The sequence below is a fragment of the Camelina sativa genome, chromosome 5 (assembly GCF_030686135.1).
Source record: "Camelina sativa cultivar CO46 ecotype springtype chromosome 5, ASM3068613v1".
NCBI classification, from domain to species: Eukaryota; Viridiplantae; Streptophyta; class Magnoliopsida; order Brassicales; family Brassicaceae; genus Camelina; species Camelina sativa.
This window is the reverse complement of record NC_141884.1, coordinates 12,294,243-12,313,593: the sequence shown is the minus strand read 5'-3', so window position 1 is coordinate 12,313,593 and position 19,351 is coordinate 12,294,243. Positions and strand designations below refer to the sequence as shown.

Genomic DNA, 19,351 nt, shown 5'->3' with positions numbered 1-19,351 from the left:
CTCAGAGAAATATTTGCAATATATTCTAGTATTTATTTTCTATTACTTTTAAATTTTAAATAAGATATAAAATTTAGATTTTAGATTTTTTTATTAAACTAAATGCGAAATTTACAATTTGTAATATAGATTATTTATCCATCTAAAGCAATTTCAAATAAATAATAATTGTAAATTGTGAAAAAAGCTTTTCCTAATCTTCTTTAATCTCTTTCTTTCTTGAAAAACCTGAAGATATAAAGTCCTGAATCCAATTAATATTTCTTCCTTCTTCTTTCTATTTTTAAGAGGAAGAATAAATATTAATCACAAATATTTATGAAGAAATATTTAATCTATTTGTAAATGGAAAGAAATTAATTTTTTTAAGAAATTATCATATTTTTTTATGAATAGAATCCACCATAGTTTTTGTCCAACTATAATCATTACAAAAAATATTAGCAACAATATTATTTTTAAAAATTAAGGATTCGGGTTATCAAAAATTAATACCTGAATTTCATTATATTCAATTTTGTAGATCCACAATTATGATCAATGATCATCCATGAATTCAACTGAAACAAAAAAAAATTATGTAATAGGTTACATATAAATAGAATTCTAGTTTAAATGTATTTGTAAACAGAACGAAATCCAAGTTCTTAGAAATTACCATATATTTGTTATAAACAGAATCCATCATAATTTTCTGCAACTATAATCATTACAAAAAAAACATTAGCAACAATATTATTTTAAAAAATTAAAGATTCAGATTAGCAAAAATTAATATATGAATTTTATTATATTCAGTTTTGTAGATCCACAATTATGATCAATGATCATCCATAAATTCAACTGAAACAAAAAAAAATATGTATTAGGTTACATATAAAAGTTTTTCAAATTACTAAACTACAAAAAATATAGAAAATAATACAATATATATGTTTAAACAGATGGAGAAACCACATACAAAGTCTATGATTGCTTGATCTTGCTTTCCAAACAACCACTACAAAAAAAGGCATAAAAATTAGAATCTGATGAATCATATAAAATTGTGAAAAGTTGTATTTGCTCATTTGCTTGTAGAATAAAAAATCATCGAATAAAAATATGATCATGTTTAGCCAAGAGAATAAAATTGAATAACAATCACCACTTAAAAAAACACACAATTATTAATAATAATTTACCGAATTGATTATTTTTGCTTGCTTCATCAACTTGTTCGTCCAATCTTGTTTTTGATATACAAAAAAACATCCATGGTCCATGGCAAGTACACCTAAAACACAATCAAACAGAACAAAATGAGTAAAACTTTTGATATGATTCAACATAATAATTAAAAATTATAGCAGCATAAAATTTAATTATGCAAAGCACCAAAGCATATGGATAGTACATCAACATGAAAAAAAAATCAAAATCATACAATAGAAGTTGATTCATTAGAACCAAAATAATACAAAAGAAAAATTATACTCTCAAAACTATATGTTTAGCTTATTGAATCCGACTTCTACTGTTTTGGCTGAGCGTCTATATATATAGCTTAGAAGGAAAATCGTCATAATTATCTTTACCATTTTAATATTTTAAAAAATAGAAATTTTCTTTAAACAAATATTCGTAATATATTGTAATATTTATCTTCTATTTTTTTAAAGAGAGATATTGCGTAAATATATTAGATTTCCGATTCTGTAAACAAATTTCGTTTTTTTTTTTTAATTTTCGTTTTTTAGTTTTTTTAAAAAAATTAAAACTTAGAAAAAGGGTATAATTGTCCAGTTTTGAATCTCATTAATGGCAAATTAGTAATCTTAAGTCTGAGGATGAATGGGGTGCGTTTCAACAACCTAAATAGAGAGTAAAAGCTTGTTCGAAATATTTATAAGGGTATTTTTCATTAAGAGCAAAAGAGGTCAATTTTTGTGAGATTGGCTATGAGCTCTCTCGACTTCTCCTTTAATATATTAGATATGCAACATTGACTAAAAAACCTATAAAGTCGACGACACTTTTATAGAAAAAGTAAGCATTATCAACTTTATTTACTCCAATATCCCGTATGTAGATAAAAATATGTCATGTATAAGCCATATAGATTCTTGCGAGTATGTAGAACAAAATCAACGACAAGTTTTAATGTTAGAGATATGATTTAATTTGGAACCTTTAAAATAGACAAAAATATAAATATTCGCAATACCCGCTGCACAAACATGTCTACCTAGATTTCGTCAGAAACATGTTTTACGTGATTATATTTGCCTTCATGAACTATAGTCTATAGACCCACAAAAACGGCTCGAATAGTAGTAAAGACAGAACGTGGGTCGTGACAAACACGGTTGCATGTAAAGATAGGTACAAACGCTATATGGACAAGACAACATGATATATTGATATGGTTGATTTTTTTATCTGTCTGCGACTGCATGCTCAATGAAAATATATACCAAAAATGGCACATTCCTTTATATAATATCCCCATGAAACATCTGAAATTTGGAATTCAGATTTGGTGATAACTTGAACTAAAGAGATGTGTATATGAATACTTACCTAAGTTTTTAAAGAGTCAAGGAGCAAAGTCTTGTTAAAAGAAACGAATTGAAGTGTGCGTCTTTCCAGCATTATCAGTTGTTGGAACGAGTCTCTACTTGTCCTTTCTCCTGATTATATCTCAAGTTAGCTTCTTCTACTAATAATAAACAAATAAATGCATAATCCCAGGAATCAAAATTCAGTTTACCTCTGTTTCCTTGATGCTTAGCTTCCATGACTACCTTGTTGGGGTTACATCTAAAACAATTTAAACATTCTTCATGTGTTAGGGGGATTGAGATTTAATTATGGAATTTTGGTATTTGCGAACAGATTGTACGAGAAGTTTGTGACAATGTTCACCGTACATACTCATTTTCGTCTGAGAGGCTATTTGCAACGGATGACGAGGTCTCATCTCCCTGATTTTTTGGGTCATTCACTTCTCTGCTTTGCTCATTATCGTTCTCTGATAACGAGTCATTCTCAAAACCGCTTGTGTCTCCTGCTAGTTTTGATTTACGGTTTGCTGATAAACAGTTTACATAGTCGTCTTCATTATCATCATCCCCAGTGCCTCCTACTGAAAACTTGGGAACCCATGTTTCCGGAATAGAATCAGGGGCACGAGATGGACACCAGTGCGAGCTACCAAGCTCAGGGTTTAGGAAATGATATGGCTTATCCCTCTCACTTGTAATATCTGTGACAGAAGTTAATACAGGAATTTACATGTGAGAGATCGCCAAGATATTGATTATGTTATAAGTATGAAACCAGATCCAAATTGATTTTCTATGGTCCTAGATATAAGATCTCTGCACCGTGACTTGAGACTGGATGATGGGCAATCCATTGAAGATGTTTCTGATAACAAAGTAAAGGCAAACCTGAGCTTATGGCTGCAGATGTAAACCCTTCTGCAAACCAATTGTAAGACGTGTCTAGACCACCTCCTCTCTGACTGGTAGATTTTAACTTTCCTGGGTTTGATAGTCTACCCTGCTTTCCAGACCCAGCTTGTCTCTTCATATGTTGATCATTCACATCCCAATCTTCCCACGAGTCTTGGAAAAGGTCATTATTCAGATACTTCCGGTCTCCAAGGTTGCAAAACGAATTAGTTTCCCTTTTCCTTTGTCTTCTTGTGGTCTCAAACTGTGAATTATGGGTTTCATTGGTCCAAACTGACAAAATTAGGGAGCAGTGACAGTTCAGTACTACGGAAAAACTGAATGCTTGCAAAATCATAACATGTGTACACAAGAATTCTTCAGAAAAATCAATACCTGCACTAGATGAGCAAGATTCTTCACTGTTAGGAAAAGTGAGGTGGCGTCAGGATAGCAGTTCATTCAATATAAAGCATATGAATCACAATCAGAAAGAGACATATTGAAAATGCTTACCTACGCATACTAAGGCTGTCTTTATCTTCCTCAGGTACAATGGACGACCAAACCGGTTGGTCAAACTCATTGTCAAAATCAAAGTCAGTGGTTTTGAAATAACTGGATGTTATTTGTGAAAAGTTCAGTCAGCATGAGTTAAAAAATGGCTCGATGCAATTTAAGGAATTGACTTACGCTGCCTTAGTGAAACTTGGATGATCGATATTCCTTTCTAGAAGATGTGATCTTCGAGTTGGTGAATCTGAAATACAGAAAACTAAAGGAGTTAGCAAATAAACAGGCCAAAAAGTAACTCCAACAAGTATGTAGATACATGTCTCTCCAACTTCACACACCAACAATAGATGAAGCTATGAGATACTGAAAACAAGTGAAGTAATGAATCAAAAAGATATAAAAGCATATATGCGGGCCGCTGTTATTCCTAATTTAGTTGAGCTAAACTCACCTCTAATGTTGGACCTCCAGGTCGTTTCCAGGTAATCCCTAAAACACAAAGACTTTTAATGTCAAGAGGCATAGTATCACCATAGTAAAGTGACAAAATGAGAGATTTAAAGAGCACCTCTTCTTTTTCCTATGGTATTCTGCAGGAGAGCGACTCTCAGTGTAATCCTCGCCATATTTCAAGAAATCAGGGTTCAAACTTTCCTTTTCACATGGCTGTTCGCCGTTCCAGTAAAAACCATCTTCCCGGTCATCAAGAAAGGCAGACTTAGCTAGTGAATTAAGAAAAATAAACCAAATTTAAATTTTTTTTGTTATTTGATCTCAGAAGGAAAGAAAAAAAAAAACAGATAAGGGTTCATGTCACACAACATGAAATTGCGTTTCATTACATTTTATACTAGGAATATTCAGTAAGAAGTGAAATGCTACTTTGATCAAGTTATATATAATGTAAGTTGCAGAAGGTGAAGGGTATTGACCGACTAAGAGAAGATATAGAAGATGCATGAAAGATAAGGGTTGCATAGATGGTGAGGTTATGCATGAAACGAAAAAGAAACCTTTTTTTGCATATGACATTAGTCAATTACCATTCCACTCACCATCGCAGAAGAAACTTCTTGAGTCGCTATACTGATTTTGCAAGTGATCACTGAAAGTGAGCAGTTTTTGCTTTCTGCCCCCATCTTTAGCATGTATGGCAATGGGAGACCTATAACGGCTGTCATCTTGGAACATTTTGCCACTTTCAATAATTGTGTCCTGTAAAGAGGGGATGAAAATATTGGGACTGGAAAACAAGTTAGAAATGGAAGGAATACAGTGAAAAGATAAGATGACAAGAGTCTGTTACCACTTCCTTCTCAAAGTCGTAGAGCCTTGCCCTGACATTCAATGTAGCTTGTTGACCAGTATCCTTCCATGGAGAGGAGCACCGGTACGCAAAGGTTCTTTCATAAACAAGTTAATACAATCACTGATCCTAAATGGTACATAATTCAACCAAGTGCCAATCGTGAAAGCTGCCCACCTGTCTGGTGGATGTGGAGAATTAACTGGAGTTTTCGTGTTTATATTACCTAATCCTGAATGGAAAGAGTAAGAGTCACAAGAGAAAGGCATAGTAGGACATCTCATCTTAAAGACTGATCAAGATCTAGGTAAACATCGTAAGTTAAACTTTTCCCACCATTTTGTGATCTCTAAGACCTATACCTTCAACTGAAAATGCCATGTGAGCCTCAGACGGAGAAGATTCTTCCTTGTAGGTTGTTGTATGATCATCCCCAACCAAATCAAAGACAGATAACTCTGAAAACCATTTTAAAATGTATCAACTAAAATGTTGAGACTTGCATATGGCGTAAAATTCAGATAAGCAAACAGTGAAAAATGATTGGTAAGTAAAACCAGAATGAAACAGACCTATCTAGATGCTATAGATGTTAAAAAAGAATGAAAACGAAGTACAGTAAACCTCTATACTTTCTAGATATTAACACAATAGTCAATACAAAGTTATAGTGATTACTTACTCCGCTCTGTGCCATCCAACAGATCCGTTGTGGTGTTTGCTTTCTTGAATTCATTTGTCTGGTTTTCAGGGAGACTAAAAGAAGTCCTGTAAGACAGTGAAGCATCCATAACATCCGTTGTGGTGTTTGCATTGTTGAAATCTTTAGTCTGGTTGTCAGGGAGACTAAACAAAGCCCTGTAAGCATCAAAATTTCTATAAGGTGTGCAGTTCCATTAGCAAAATAATCAAGAGGATATACATGCTGAGAAAGAAAACTTGGGCAGTCACATTATATGAAAGCGAAACAAAGAAAACTGCCTTGCCTCTTCGAGGAAGTAGGTTCTGCTTTATGGTTTAATGAACTTCCTGCATCACCACACATAACATATTAACATGATCAGAAGTGGAGAATATTTATAAATCAAGAGTTTGGAGACCTTACCTAATCCGGATGTGTTGTCATTCAGGTTGAAGAAATCAGCATCCAGATCTTCCATTAACACAAGTGACACAAATAGGAAGAAAGTAAATTGGGAATTTATGTCATGGTCCAAGCAATAATGTAAATAAAGGGTCCATAAAGTGACTCCAATCATAAGGGAAACTTTAAACCACACTCAGAACGGTGCTGGAAGTCCTAACAAGCACACACTTACCAACTTTTGGACAAGAAGGTTTGCATTCAGGCGTAGCGGTTGACAAGTTGAGCAAATTGAGAATATCCAGAGAGTGGTGTTCTCTTGGGTGTTGATTACTATTGTTTATATCATTAGTACATCTCTCCGACCCAACTGTGAGCTGCTGATTCTGTTGCTGTCTCCTCTGCTCAAAGTATTGCTTTTGCCTTCAGGTTCAACAAAGATAAAATCAAAAATGTGTGCACTAGATAGTCAACCAAATCATCAATACTGAAAAACAATCTTTACAACAGAGAAAGAAAGAGCTTACACACCTCTTCTTCACTGACGTGTGTGACTGAATGCCGTAAGAGATCCCCAGAAAAAAACAATAACAAGTCAGAAATTGAAACAAATTCTAAGATAACTAAGCTATCATCTTAACACACAATTTATAACGGATCTCTAAAAAGGATAAAGCAGAAGTCACTCACAGCAGCCACTTTACGCCTCGATCCTCCCATCCATTGCAACATTCTTAGGATCCCGAATTCACTAACTCCGCAACTTTACACTCAATTGACAACAACGTTGTCTCCTCAATCGCTGAAATTTCCAAATCAGCCTCATAAAACTGTATTTCATACAATCAAAGCTTCTAACCAGAAAAATTGTATGCGAGATGAAGCCTAATTTGCTTTACTTAGGGTTTGCGAACTGTACGGACTACACATTGGATCTAGAAATTAGGATTTCTCAACATCACCATGAACAATTCGACGCAACGATTCTATAGTTAGGTTGACGAATTTAAGATCTAGGTAAAAGATTCTACAAAATCTCTATAAAAAAAAAAAATGGAGAATCGAGAGAGAAGATAGAGAGATACTTCGAAAAATTCGAGGAGGCTTCGACAGTATCTAAGCTCGGAGCGTATTTAGTAACTCTGATGATTGCTTCTGCACAACGATGAAGACGATGATCTTTTGATCCAAATTGAAGCAAGAGAAACAAAATCAAAGACAATGGCATCGAACGGTCTTCTCGAAATTTCGAAAATTTCTTATGAGCACCATTTGCAATTTGGTGTTTTCGTTTCCCGCTGCGTTATCTCCGCGAGTGAAGTACGATTTCTATGGGCCATATAAAGCCCATTAACCCATATTACTCGACTGTGCTCCCCCATAGAGAGAAATGATCGAATGTTTTTTACAAATTGTGTAATGAGTGTGTTTTTTTAACAGGTTTAGAAAAGGTTTCTGTTGAAGTTAGAAGAAACTAGAAACCACCAAATTAATAACTATAGTTCAACAATCATGAGAACTTTGAATTTGATGTAACATCAGTGTCCATTTAAAACAATGGGCACCACTAAATTATTGCAATCGTAGCAATTTAAAGACATTTTACACAAAAGCAAAACATGGGGAGAATATTCAACAGATTACACAAGCATCACTATAAAAAAAGTTATTTTGTTTTCTTTTTGCAGGAAAGTTTTTAAGAGTTCCTTGGTTTCATAACGATTGTGGAATGGTTAAGGATGTGCAAGCTGAACTGTCCACCTTTCTCAGAAGTATCAATTTTAGACTGTCCTGGAGGAGGAAGAAGCTCAAAGTTCTGTACCATCCTACCAATAGTGATTCCCAAAATAGGCAACGCCAATATAATCCCTGGACAGCTTCTACGTCCAACACCAAACGGCACATACCTGAAGTCATTACCGTTTGCTTCAACGTGGGCTTCCTCTTCAAAGAACCTCTCTGGTCTAAACTCTTCAGGCTTCTTCCAGCTGTTTGGGTTGTTCGCTAGCCACCAAGCATTGACCAAGATTTTGCTTTCTGCTGGGATATCGTATCCAGCTAGCTTCGCCTCGTGGAGGTTCATGTGAGGCACGAGTAGAGGAATCGCCATTCTTAGACGAAGTGTCTCCTTGATCACAGCTTGAAGGTATGGAAGCTTGTGTAGCTCAGGCTCTGTCACTTGCACTCCCGGTCCAAGAACTGTGTCGATTTCGTTCCTTAGCTTGCTCTGGATCTCAGGATGGTTCACTAACTCCGCTATTCCCCACTCGATTGACCACAGTGTTGTCTCAATAGCTGTTTCATCAATCAAGAAATCAGCATCACAAAAACTGTACAAATACACAATCTAGCCTCTTCAAGGGAGACAAATAACAATCTAGATGAGCCTAATTCCGAATTTACAGGATCCACTTAAAACACTTATGTCCAGTTTCGTGTGCAAGTAAAGAGACGTCTAGAGGATTGGTTACGTATACTACAAGGAAGAAATAGTTACCAGCGACGTTGATGTTCTCAACAATGTACAGAACGTTGTCTTCATTGATCTCTCCCTTCTGTTCAGCTTCAAGGATATGATCAATAGCACATTTCAATCCTTCACTACCTGTAGGCTTAGAACTCGCAATTTGCCTGCAATGAATGAAATCACCAATGTCAATATCCAAAAAAATCCCTAAAAACCAAACTCAAAAAAAAAAAACAAAAACAGAACTCACTTCCTCTCATCAACAAAGTACTTCTTGAAAAGAGCAATTCTTCGATCCTTAACATCTTGACAAATCTTCAAATAACCTCTAAGGAATGGTCTAAGGATAGGGATGAAATCACCATAGTTATACTCAAAGCTCTGAGCTAAACGACTCCTCTCACCATTCAAAGCCTTAAGCCTAAGGAAAAGAGGATCATCCTCACTCTCAAACCTTCTATCGAACATAATACGGAACATATTGTTATACATCATCAACTGCAAACGTTTCCTCAACACGATCCCTTTAGTAGCTGAATCTGGATTCTTCTTCACATCTTCAACAACACTTGCTGCTTCGAACTCCCAACCTTCACGGTTCTGTTGCACAACCTTGTTTGTAAAGAAAGGAACCGTCATGATCCTTCTCATCTTCCTCCAGTGTTCTCCGTAAACAGTGAACACCATGTCTTGACCTTTACCTGTGAAAATGTCGAACACGACGTTTCTAGTTCTAGATCCGAACTCAACACCTTGCGTGTGGAGGACTTCTTTGGTTAGATTTGGTGAAGAGACGACGACTAGGTTACGCTGACCCATCCTTAGGAGGAAGAGATCGCCGAATTTTTTAGCGTAATCGACGAGGTTACGGTGGTTTAGATCATCTCCGACTTGTAGCCAGTTTCCGAAGATCGGAATCGGCATAGGACCTGGAGGTAACTTCAATTTCTTGCCGCGGAGCTTTGAAACCACCGTGGCCAGAACCACCGCCACGAAGACGGCGATTAGAGACTTCTCCAACAAGAGAAGGTCCATAACTGTGATCTTATTCAGCTGAGTATTTGATTCCGGTGAGAAACGAATTGGATTGTTAGAAAAATGAAAAACAAAGCAGAAGAAGCTGCTGAGGAAGAAATGGTGAAAGAGGAACAAGGTTTTATAAGAGGGAGAGAGAGAGAGGTTTGGTTTGGTTTGAGAATGGAGGAACCAACGGCAAAAAGAAAACGGCGTTAGGTGCGGGAGAGGGAGTTGGTGAAACGATGATAAACGGCGTTAGATTAAACGGTGATGGATGTGTGTGAGTGGGGCTTGGTGTTGTTGATGGGGGTTAGGTAAAGACCACCAAGTTTTTTAAAAAGATGTTTGGTGAGAAGGTAGGAGGAGGAAGAGGAGATGATTATATTTCATTACTTATTATTATCAACTACTAGACTTCTCTTTTTGTCTTTCTATTTTGAGTGTATAAATTAAAAAAAAAAAACAACTAAATATATACTTATTCATTAACAAAATTATATACTTATTCATTAACCAAAGTATTTGCTTAAAGTAGTCATATAATATAACATACCTTCTATTAAAAAATATTGATATACAAAATTATAGTGTTGTCTGTCCTACAAAAGTGAATATTTCTATAGACAAAAATCACAAAACTACAAGCTACATGAGAGTTTATGTAGTATGACTGTATGAATATGATAATGGTTACACTATCTCCAACACAAGAGAGGTACATCATTTTAAGGATAACAAGGTTCTCATTTTAACCCATCCAGCTATAGTTTGTAATCTCATAAATTTGTATCAGTACTGTTGACGTTGTATCGTAACCCGGAATAATATTACAATGTATATGACAACAAAAAAAAGTTATGCACCAAATAAAAATTATTTCGTGTATCTGTTTGTTTTAAAAAAACTATTGTCTGAATTGTATATGATGATTCCTTTAACATAATGTACATACGACATATTCTTTCTTTATTGATACATTATTGATGATTCTTTCTCAAAAGCAAAGTTTAATTAGATGCACGTTCAATAAAGTTACGTACATTGGTTTGGTTAATTATCTGTTGGTCTCAAGGGGTTTGCAAACAGCTGGTTTTGGTCTATAAACTTTAAAAGATCAGTTCCAGTTATGATGGAGGGATTTTGTAAACTAAAAGACACCTAAAAAAATAAGATGAATGGAAACAAAAGAAATCGGATTGTTTGACTGAAAGAGGAAAACCAAAATTCAAAATTTTCAAGCTTCAGTTAAATAAATAAAAAAAATAAGCAAGAAATGAAAAATGGTGATTATATAGAGTCGGATCATGGATTGGAAGAACAAAGATTGTGGTTATGAGTATGACCCCTTCTTTTATAATGTGTAAGTGATGAAATAAGAATATGCTTGATTATATTTTGTAACACAATAAAAAAATTTAAAATTTATATGAACTAGGATCCCTAAGTTTTTTATATTACACATGACATATATAGTTTGGAACAATACTGATTGTGGTAATTAATCTCCTGCAATTAAAATATGAAAGATATGAAAGAAAAAGAAATACCTAGAACAAATATTATGATTAGTCTCCAACTATATATGGCTAGGCTAGACCAAACCGTCAGCGGATTTATTAACATTTAACAATGTGCAAAAAACATTGCCAAATGGTTTTTGACCTTTATATAAAAGGTTTCCTATTAGGTGAATATTTTTAATTAAAAAAGGTGATATTTATCGTAACTAATGAATAGGAGACACGGTGCATTCCGTTTGTGTCTCTGAGTTGACATGTGGCAGCAAACCAAATATAAAATTGAAAATCAATACGAACTTCAATGATTATCAAAGAAATGTAAATAACATTGTATTTTTTTCCATTTTTATAATAGGATGAAAAAGTAAATTAACCTTACCAGTTACCACCACTATATACGGTCAAAATACCAAACAACGAAGAAAAAAAAAAAAGTAAAAAAGAAGGAAAACACAAGTCAGTCACGGCGAGAAAACAAAGTGTGAAAGAGAGACAAACAGACAGAACACGAGAGTGCGTAGGTCGGAAATTTAAAAGTCATGAAGACGACGTCAGATTTGACGCCGTTAAGAAAACCATTTCATTTATAAAAAAAAAAACTAGTGGTAGTTAAAATAAACGCGCGGCACTGTACAAGGACTATAGAATTTGGCGGATACACATCCATCCATGAACTCTCTTTTAATATCCAAGAGTCAATTTAGGCAACAACCACTCTTATTGACTTCCATTATATTAATACTCACGAATTAGCCTCTATCTCTCTCTCCTTGCACTCGTCATTTCATATTATTATTCTTTGGAGTATTTAGGATTAGAGGGAAAAAAAATAACAAAATTTAAAGATAAGTAATAATAGTTTAAAGAGATAGAGAGATACACCTACCATTACCACGAAAGACAGCGACATGGAGAAATGGTTGCTACCTACCCCCCCCTACTGCCCATATTTGTCCACCATACTTTTTCTCCTCATGTGCAGTGGCGGACCCAGATAAAAAATTTAGGGAGGTCAAAAGTTTTTTTAAATAATATTCATTCTGTTAATATATTTCATAAACACTAAAAAAAATCATTTTCATAAGTAATTAAAAAAAGGTACCAAAAAAGCTGTGATTTATTAAAGAAAGTAGTAGATATATAAAAAAATGATATGCATTAAAGTTGAAATGGAAGGTAAAAATCAATAATTTTGTAAAATCAATAAGCAGGTCAATCTTCTAGACTATTACCAACTGTGCTGTTGAAACTTTCATTATTTTACATGCACTAAAGGTTATTTAAAGATTTTACCCGGTCAAGTGACCTGCCTTCCTCTTTATACTGGGTCCGCCATTGCTCATGTGTTTTAATTCAACGTCGCCTTCGTTTCGCAATCATGATCTTACATGGGCCTTCTTACTTTGGACCCATTTGATATTGTACCATGGATTCTTTAGCCTAAATTGCTTAGCTTATTATAGAGCTTAATGTTCAGTAATATACACCATACGCGTATTGCGTGGTTTGAACCCGTATTGAAACAAGTTACTATACGCATAATGGTCCCTGAGCGAGGGAGGGACCACGTCTTTTCTCTTACTTGCAAATTATGTATGTATTGTACAATCACAACACAACTGTTGTCTGTTGCCTGTTGGTGTAGCCTGATGATTCAATTTCAGTTTTGGTGCTTGGTTTTACTTCTGAGCCGGGATTGAGATGAATTGGTTATAGTGTGTGATTGAAGATGGTTTTAGCTTTGTGCAAAACACTGAGTTTTGGAAAAGAAAAGGGTAAAAGAAAAGCCTCTGGCCATGACAGAGTCTTTGCCTTTACTGAGTATAATAAAATAGTCAAATACTTTGTTTGTCTGTTCGTCTTCAAATGTGAGTTGTTGAACCTTGAGAGAGAGAGATATTAGGTTGAGTTTGAGTTTTGAGAAATGAGAAAATATTACCATTGATTTGTTACTATATTAACATACATTATTCATCTTCAACCTATTTTTCAACATCAACAAACAGCGTTTAAAAACACAACATTTTAAGTCCCAAGGAACACACTTGTATGTCCTACACGTAGTCATTGTTATAACACTTCACGTTGCTAAGACCACTACTCTCTTACTCTTATGTCCAGCAACAACCCTCCAAAGCCTGTCGTACCCATCTCTGTAATGTTCAAGTGAGATACAAAGCTGCCTTATTGCTTCTCTTTTCTGCTCAGCCACTTCTGATGCACCCAATCTCGTTCTTTCCACTTCTTCCGTAAGCTCACTCGACCGTCTTCTCAGCCTCACTTGCTCCATGTGAAGCTCCTCCATATGCTTTTCCATTTCCTTTATCATCTCTTCTCTCTTCCCAATCTCTTTTCTTAGCACATTGCTCTCATCTCTCATTACGCTGATCTTCTTGGATTCTCCTCTAAGCTTCTCCTCTGTTTCAGCTTTCTCTTCCGTGATCAGCCTTATATGTGATTCCAGCTCTCTCAGCTGCTCTCCAAGTCGGCTTCGTTCTTCAAGAAGCTTTGACATTTCTCCTTTGATCTGTGCCTTCTCTGGGAATATCTTTTCTTCAGCATCTGAGACGGCAGTTTTAAGTGCCCTTATCTCGTTATCTCTGTCCTGTAAACTAGTTTTCACCATTGCCAATCTCTCTTGCAACTTTGAGACTTCTTTCTTCTCTGCGTTGAGCGTGTTTCTATACCCATCAGTGTCTTTCTGAGCCAGCTCTAGCTCATTCTGTAAGCTCTTCAGCTTCTCCTCTGCAGCCTTACTGATCTCGACCTCAGTTCTCAGAGAATAAGTCTCTTTCTCAAAGTGCTGAACCTTCTCTTTTGCGATACTCAGCTCTTCCTCCAAGGCCTGCACTTTTGCGATACTCAGTTCTTTAGTGTCCTCTTTATCCAAATCAAGACTCTTCTGAGGATCTTCTATTCCAGAGGACATGCAGCTCTGAAGCTCAATCTTCAGATTGGCGATCACTTCTTCGTGCATTCGAATCTTTTCATTAGCTTTTCCAAGCTCTCCCTCATATACAGTAATTTTGTGAAGGAGGTCACTTTCTTGCTGGAGAAGGAGCTTCTGTTTCGTCTCTTCAAGCTCAACCTCAAGATCAGCCATCCTGCGGATCAATGCCTCATCAGCAGAGGAATGATCAGAATCAGAACCTGAATCTGTCAAAGATGATGAGTCTTCCTCTTCTTTATGACCAGACTGACGGCGACTCAACTTCTCTTGGGTAGGACTAGGAGATGATATCTCAAGAGAGCTCTGTGACTGGATCTTAGATGAATGATGATTCTTCTGAAGTTCACCGCTAGCTTGATCATAACGCTCAGCTAATGCGCGATACATGCGGTAGAATTCCTCGACAAGCTGGAGTAACTCGGGACGCTTTTGAAAATACATCTGAGCTTTCTTGGCAAAGGAGTCTGCGTCTTCTTCAATCAGTTTCAACATGTGGTTCACTCGGTCATCCATCTCTGAGAAGCCAAATCAAGAACAAGAAAGAAAATGTTAGAGTTGGATAATTGTAACATTAAAGTGGATGGAGATCTCAATGCCAAGTGAAGCAACATACTCTCTAGATTCTCTGTAAGCCATTTTGAGTTCTTGGGACAATTGTAACTATCCCACCACCATGAGTGTGATTTCTTGGTCATAGACCTCTTAAACTGCTTCTTGCTCTGAGCCTGAGAACATAAGACAAAGTGAGTAAATGTTAGGATCCAAGAGACTCAACAACACAAGCATCCCAGGAGCTTTCTAAGTCGTAGGTAAGTGAAAGATCACAACGGTTTCTTACCGCAGACGAAGCCATGACCTTGCCGTGCAGAGAAATTCAGAAAACCCTACAAGAAAGATCAAGAATTTAAGCCATTTTGAAAAAGGAAAAAAAGACTCAAAAGACTTTCTCAAATTGAAGATATGCTCTCGGGTTGAACAAAGCAGTTTTGACAAAACCCAAGAAACAAATTAGCTGAGATCAGAGGAGAAAAGAGGATTTCACATGTGGCACAAAGATGACACGTGAAGATTTAACAACCCAATTTGCACTTGCACAAACCTCTAGAAAATCTAAAGATAAAGTTTTAAGCATTTTATAAAATAATGGTATTTTGCACAAAGAAGAAGAGACAAATATTGCAGAGAAAAGAAAAGCTTACTTTTACTGATGACGACGATGCAAAAAGACTAGAAGCTTGTGACTGATTAATACTCAAAAGAATGGCCTCTCTATAGCCTTTTATATTCATCATTCTTACCAAAATAAAGGTATTCAACTTGATGTTTTAAGGATTTGGTAGAATTTTAATATTTTAGAATTTTGAAAAATTTTAGTAAGTTTTTAGAAGATTTGATTATGTTTTACTAAAATTTCTTTTTTAAAATTTTTATATTTCCTTTTTTTACTAAAATTTCTTAAAAACTTACTAAAATTTTTCAAAATTCTAAAATATTAAAATTCTACCAAATCCTTAAGAGGAAGGTATTCAACTTGATATTTTGAAAGATTCTAATATATTCTTAAAATCACTTGTTATTCAATTCATGATTTTAAAAAATCTTTTAAAATCCTATGTTATTCAACTTAAAATTTATGTAAAATCATTTAAAATAATCTAAAATCTCTTGTTATTCAATCATGGATTTATAAAACTTACTTAAAATCTAATGTTATTAAAAATATCACAATTTTTTTAAAAATGGTATTTTGAATGATTCTGCAAGACTTTTTTTGGTTTTTTAGTTGACAAATATGAGTAACAAAATCCTAGCTTTTGAGGTAAGATTTTAAAGGATTTAGAAGAAGAAAAAAACAGTCGATGAAAGATAATTCCGACGACAGCTCTAATCTTCGCCGATCAGCAGTCACGTCCTGAAGCTTCGTCTCTTCCTGTGAATTAAACCACCATCTCTGTTCAGTAAGCTCTCTCTCTTCTCCCTCTTAATTTGAATCTCAAGGTTTAGTTTTAACTAGAATACCTCAGCTCGTTTTGTTTTTCGGACTGCAATTTGCCTCTGTGTCTGTGCAAAGTATACCTCATCGTCGTAAAAGTACATCTGATCATGGTAAATTAATGGGCTGTTCTTTTTAGAATCCATATATGTTACAACAGGAACATAATTAGCTTTTGATCATTAGATATCAAACAAAAGGAATCATGATAATGAAAAGCACAAATAAAGAAGTGGAATGCAATATGTTCGTGGCTCACAAATTTCTACAGAAAGTCACACCACAATTGAAAACTCAGATCACGAAACTTCTTCTTTCTTTTGCTCATCTTTTTGGTTTAGGTTTTTCTTCCTCTCTTCTTCATCTCACTTAATTTCTTTGTTGCAGGTATATTATGACAGTGAACTCACTAAGTCCGGGGAGTAAGCCTCTGAAATATGCTTTGTGATAATGCAAGATATTACGGGTCATTTCGCGTAGATCCTTTATCATGCTGGCTTTAGCAGAAGAGTTTGTACTCTTCTGTAATGTAAACTCTATGCAGCGAAGAAAGTTCCCTCAATACTACTCTGGTTCATCTGTTTGCCACTCGGTATCTCCGCCTTGCTCATGATACGGGAAACAATCTCCCGAGTTCCAGGACGCTTCAAGAACTTGGGACGAACAAGATTCAGAATGTTAAACACTTCCTCAACATTGTTTTGGAAGAAAGTACCTGTGAGAACCACCATTCAAGGAGTCCTGACACGAGCAAGCGAAATAAGCATGTTTGTCTCCTTGTTCCTTGATGTATGACCTTCATCAAGTATAAGCAACGTTGGTTTCTCAAGCAATATCAGCTTACAATCTTCTGAAGCTGCTTCAAAGTTATCATCGCAGATGATTTTTGCAAACTGTTGGTACCCAAGAAACAGAATGCTTCTCTGTTCGACCCATTGCCCCAAAACCTTCAACTGTTGTTTCCGTGATTCTGCTTTCACGCTGTAGAAATCAAGAAGGGGGACGTTCTCAACTGCCCACGAAGTAAACTCTCTCTTCCATGAATCTTACATATATATGCGAATGGTTCTCAGCTTTCTACAGAGCTTCACGGCTATGGATCCGCAGGCTAGACCATTGATCGTGTTACCAAAGGGGATCATAGATTCCCAGAAGCATTTTTTACCCAATTCAACAACCAGATTTCAGAGGCTTGCTCCCCGGACTTAGTGAGTTCATTGTCATACTATACATCACAAATGATTTTAAAGTCACACCACAAAGAAGCTTTTTTTCTTTGTTGCAGGTTTTAATTAGAAACTCAAATCTCAACAATCAAATAAGTATGTTATTATGGGATCATCTTGACCAGATTTAGACTCTCTGAGCATAATTTTCTTTTTTGGCATATAATTTCCTTTCTTTGTATTGTAAAATATTTAAAAATCAGCCAAAGTTTACTAATAAAATCTCATAGAATCTCATAGAATCTCATAGAATCATATTTCATCTCTTTTTTAGAAAATAGAAACTCTAAAACACAATCAAATCTCCTAAAAGTCTTCTAAATCTTTCAAAATTCTAAAATATTAAAATCCTACAAAATCCTTAAAATATCAAGTTGAATACCTCCCTCTAAAACACAATCAAATCTCCTAAAAGTTTTATAAATCTTTCAAAATTTTAAAATATTAAAATCCTACAAAATTCTTAAAATATCAAGTTGAATACCTCCCTCTTAGAGTTTTTCTATTTTAAGAAAAGAAAATGAAATGTGATTCTATGAGATTTGACTATTTAAACTTTGGATGATTTTAAAATATTTTACAACACAATACCAAAAGAAAATCAGATCAATAGTTGGAGCTATGTCCTCAGTTCATGTACGATGATGATGTTTTTTTTTGTGTGTCCAAATAATAATCTGATCGAACTCTCCATGAGCTCAAGGGACATTACTTATACCCAGAAACTGATCCAAACCAATAGAATTCATTATTTTTTTACTCTGCCTCTGGTGATGCTGCGGTAAATCCAGAAAACTTGATGGCTCAGGCTGAGACCGGTGGAGAAGGTGGCTGATGATTGATGGGGGTGTTTGGCTTCAAGATCTTCAATCTTTTTTTTTTTCTCTGAAATCTTTTAAAATTCTACCTCTATAGGTATGATTTTGATTGTCATACTTTTACACTAAAAAACAAAAGAAAGTGTCTTAAAATCATTCAAAGTAGCAAGTTTTAAAAAAGTTGTGATATATTGAATAACAAGAGATTTTGTATTATTTTAAAGGATTTTACAGAAATCTTAAGTTGAATAACATAGGATTTTTAGAAGATTTTTAAAAATACCTCAATTAAATAACAAATGATTTTAAGAATAATCTAAGGGGGGGGGGTGTATTGAAACTATGATTTTGGAGGATTTTATGAGAATTAGGAAATTTAGAATTTTGATAGATTTTAGGGAAGTTGATATGATTTATGGTAAAATTCTTTCAAATCCCAATTAAAACTATGATATTTGGATTTCTGTATTTTTAACTAAACAAATCTTCTCAAATCCTCCAGAATCCCCAAAAATTATTAAAATCCAAATCCACAAACTGTTTTGAATAACAGTAGATTTTAAATCATCAGTTCAACAACCGTGGATTTTAATAGACTTTTTAAAATCGATGATTGAATAACACAAGATTTGTAATTTTTACACAAATCACTTAAATTGTCAAGTTGAATACACCTCCTAAGAGGGAGTTATTGGTTCTATGATTTTAATGGATTTGGAAATCTAAACAAAATTTTTGTGTTATTCAATCGTTGATTTTAAAATACTTATCAAAATTATCTGTATCTATACTATTAAAAAGGAAGCATTTTTAATAAGTAGACATAGAGTTAGAGATTATTACAATGAAATGCCATTCAATTAAGAATAAGGATATGTGTAATCCTTGAATCCAAACATAAATAATTAATGAGGAAACTATAAAACCAAACAAATATTATATGTGATATGTTTAGCCACAAAATCAGAACCAAACAGATTGCTATTTAAGTGTAGTAGCCAAACAAATATTAAATGA

At 34.7% G+C, this 19,351-nt stretch overlaps 3 protein-coding genes across 16 annotated transcripts; all 3 read right to left on the bottom strand.

Annotated features, from left to right (window-relative positions):
- Positions 1 to 761: 761 nt before the first annotated feature.
- On the bottom strand, positions 762 to 7,809 carry LOC104786612 (uncharacterized). 14 transcript variants are annotated; one of them, XR_015556750.1, is made up of 22 exons: positions 7,429 to 7,809; positions 7,034 to 7,145; positions 6,875 to 6,897; positions 6,579 to 6,766; positions 6,365 to 6,412; positions 6,246 to 6,288; positions 5,942 to 6,117; positions 5,622 to 5,717; positions 5,437 to 5,491; positions 5,260 to 5,356; positions 5,009 to 5,168; positions 4,522 to 4,675; positions 4,405 to 4,442; positions 4,131 to 4,197; positions 3,954 to 4,055; positions 3,834 to 3,859; positions 3,435 to 3,731; positions 2,913 to 3,247; positions 2,753 to 2,802; positions 2,563 to 2,672; positions 1,185 to 1,276; positions 762 to 1,000 (listed from the first exon to the last, which is right to left on the bottom strand). XR_015556750.1 is itself a non-coding variant. In XM_010512053.3 (21 exons), exons 2-20 carry the CDS (start codon positions 7,073 to 7,075, stop codon positions 2,563 to 2,565), a joined length of 2,115 nt encoding a protein of 704 aa, XP_010510355.2. In that variant the 5' UTR covers positions 7,076 to 7,145; positions 7,429 to 7,761; the 3' UTR covers positions 1,172 to 1,276. The 14 variants fall into 14 exon arrangements, 6 of the variants coding, with proteins under 6 accessions (XP_010510355.2, XP_087306110.1, XP_010510356.2 ...); XR_015556747.1 differs by having other exon boundaries at positions 2,917 to 3,247; XR_015556749.1 differs by having other exon boundaries at positions 4,997 to 5,168; positions 7,429 to 7,761.
- Positions 7,810 to 7,869: 60 nt separating this feature from the next.
- On the bottom strand, positions 7,870 to 10,247 carry LOC104786614 (trans-cinnamate 4-monooxygenase). Its single transcript, XM_010512059.3, has 3 exons — positions 9,061 to 10,247; positions 8,841 to 8,974; positions 7,870 to 8,638 (listed from the first exon to the last, which is right to left on the bottom strand). Exons 1-3 carry the CDS (start codon positions 9,843 to 9,845, stop codon positions 8,040 to 8,042), a joined length of 1,518 nt encoding a protein of 505 aa, XP_010510361.1. The 5' UTR covers positions 9,846 to 10,247; the 3' UTR covers positions 7,870 to 8,039.
- Positions 10,248 to 13,262: 3,015 nt separating this feature from the next.
- LOC104786611 (protein NETWORKED 4B-like) lies at positions 13,263 to 15,512 on the bottom strand. Its single transcript, XM_010512051.3, has 3 exons — positions 15,136 to 15,512; positions 14,911 to 15,022; positions 13,263 to 14,812 (listed from the first exon to the last, which is right to left on the bottom strand). Exons 1-3 carry the CDS (start codon positions 15,148 to 15,150, stop codon positions 13,428 to 13,430), a joined length of 1,512 nt encoding a protein of 503 aa, XP_010510353.1. The 5' UTR covers positions 15,151 to 15,512; the 3' UTR covers positions 13,263 to 13,427.
- Positions 15,513 to 19,351: the final 3,839 nt, after the last annotated feature.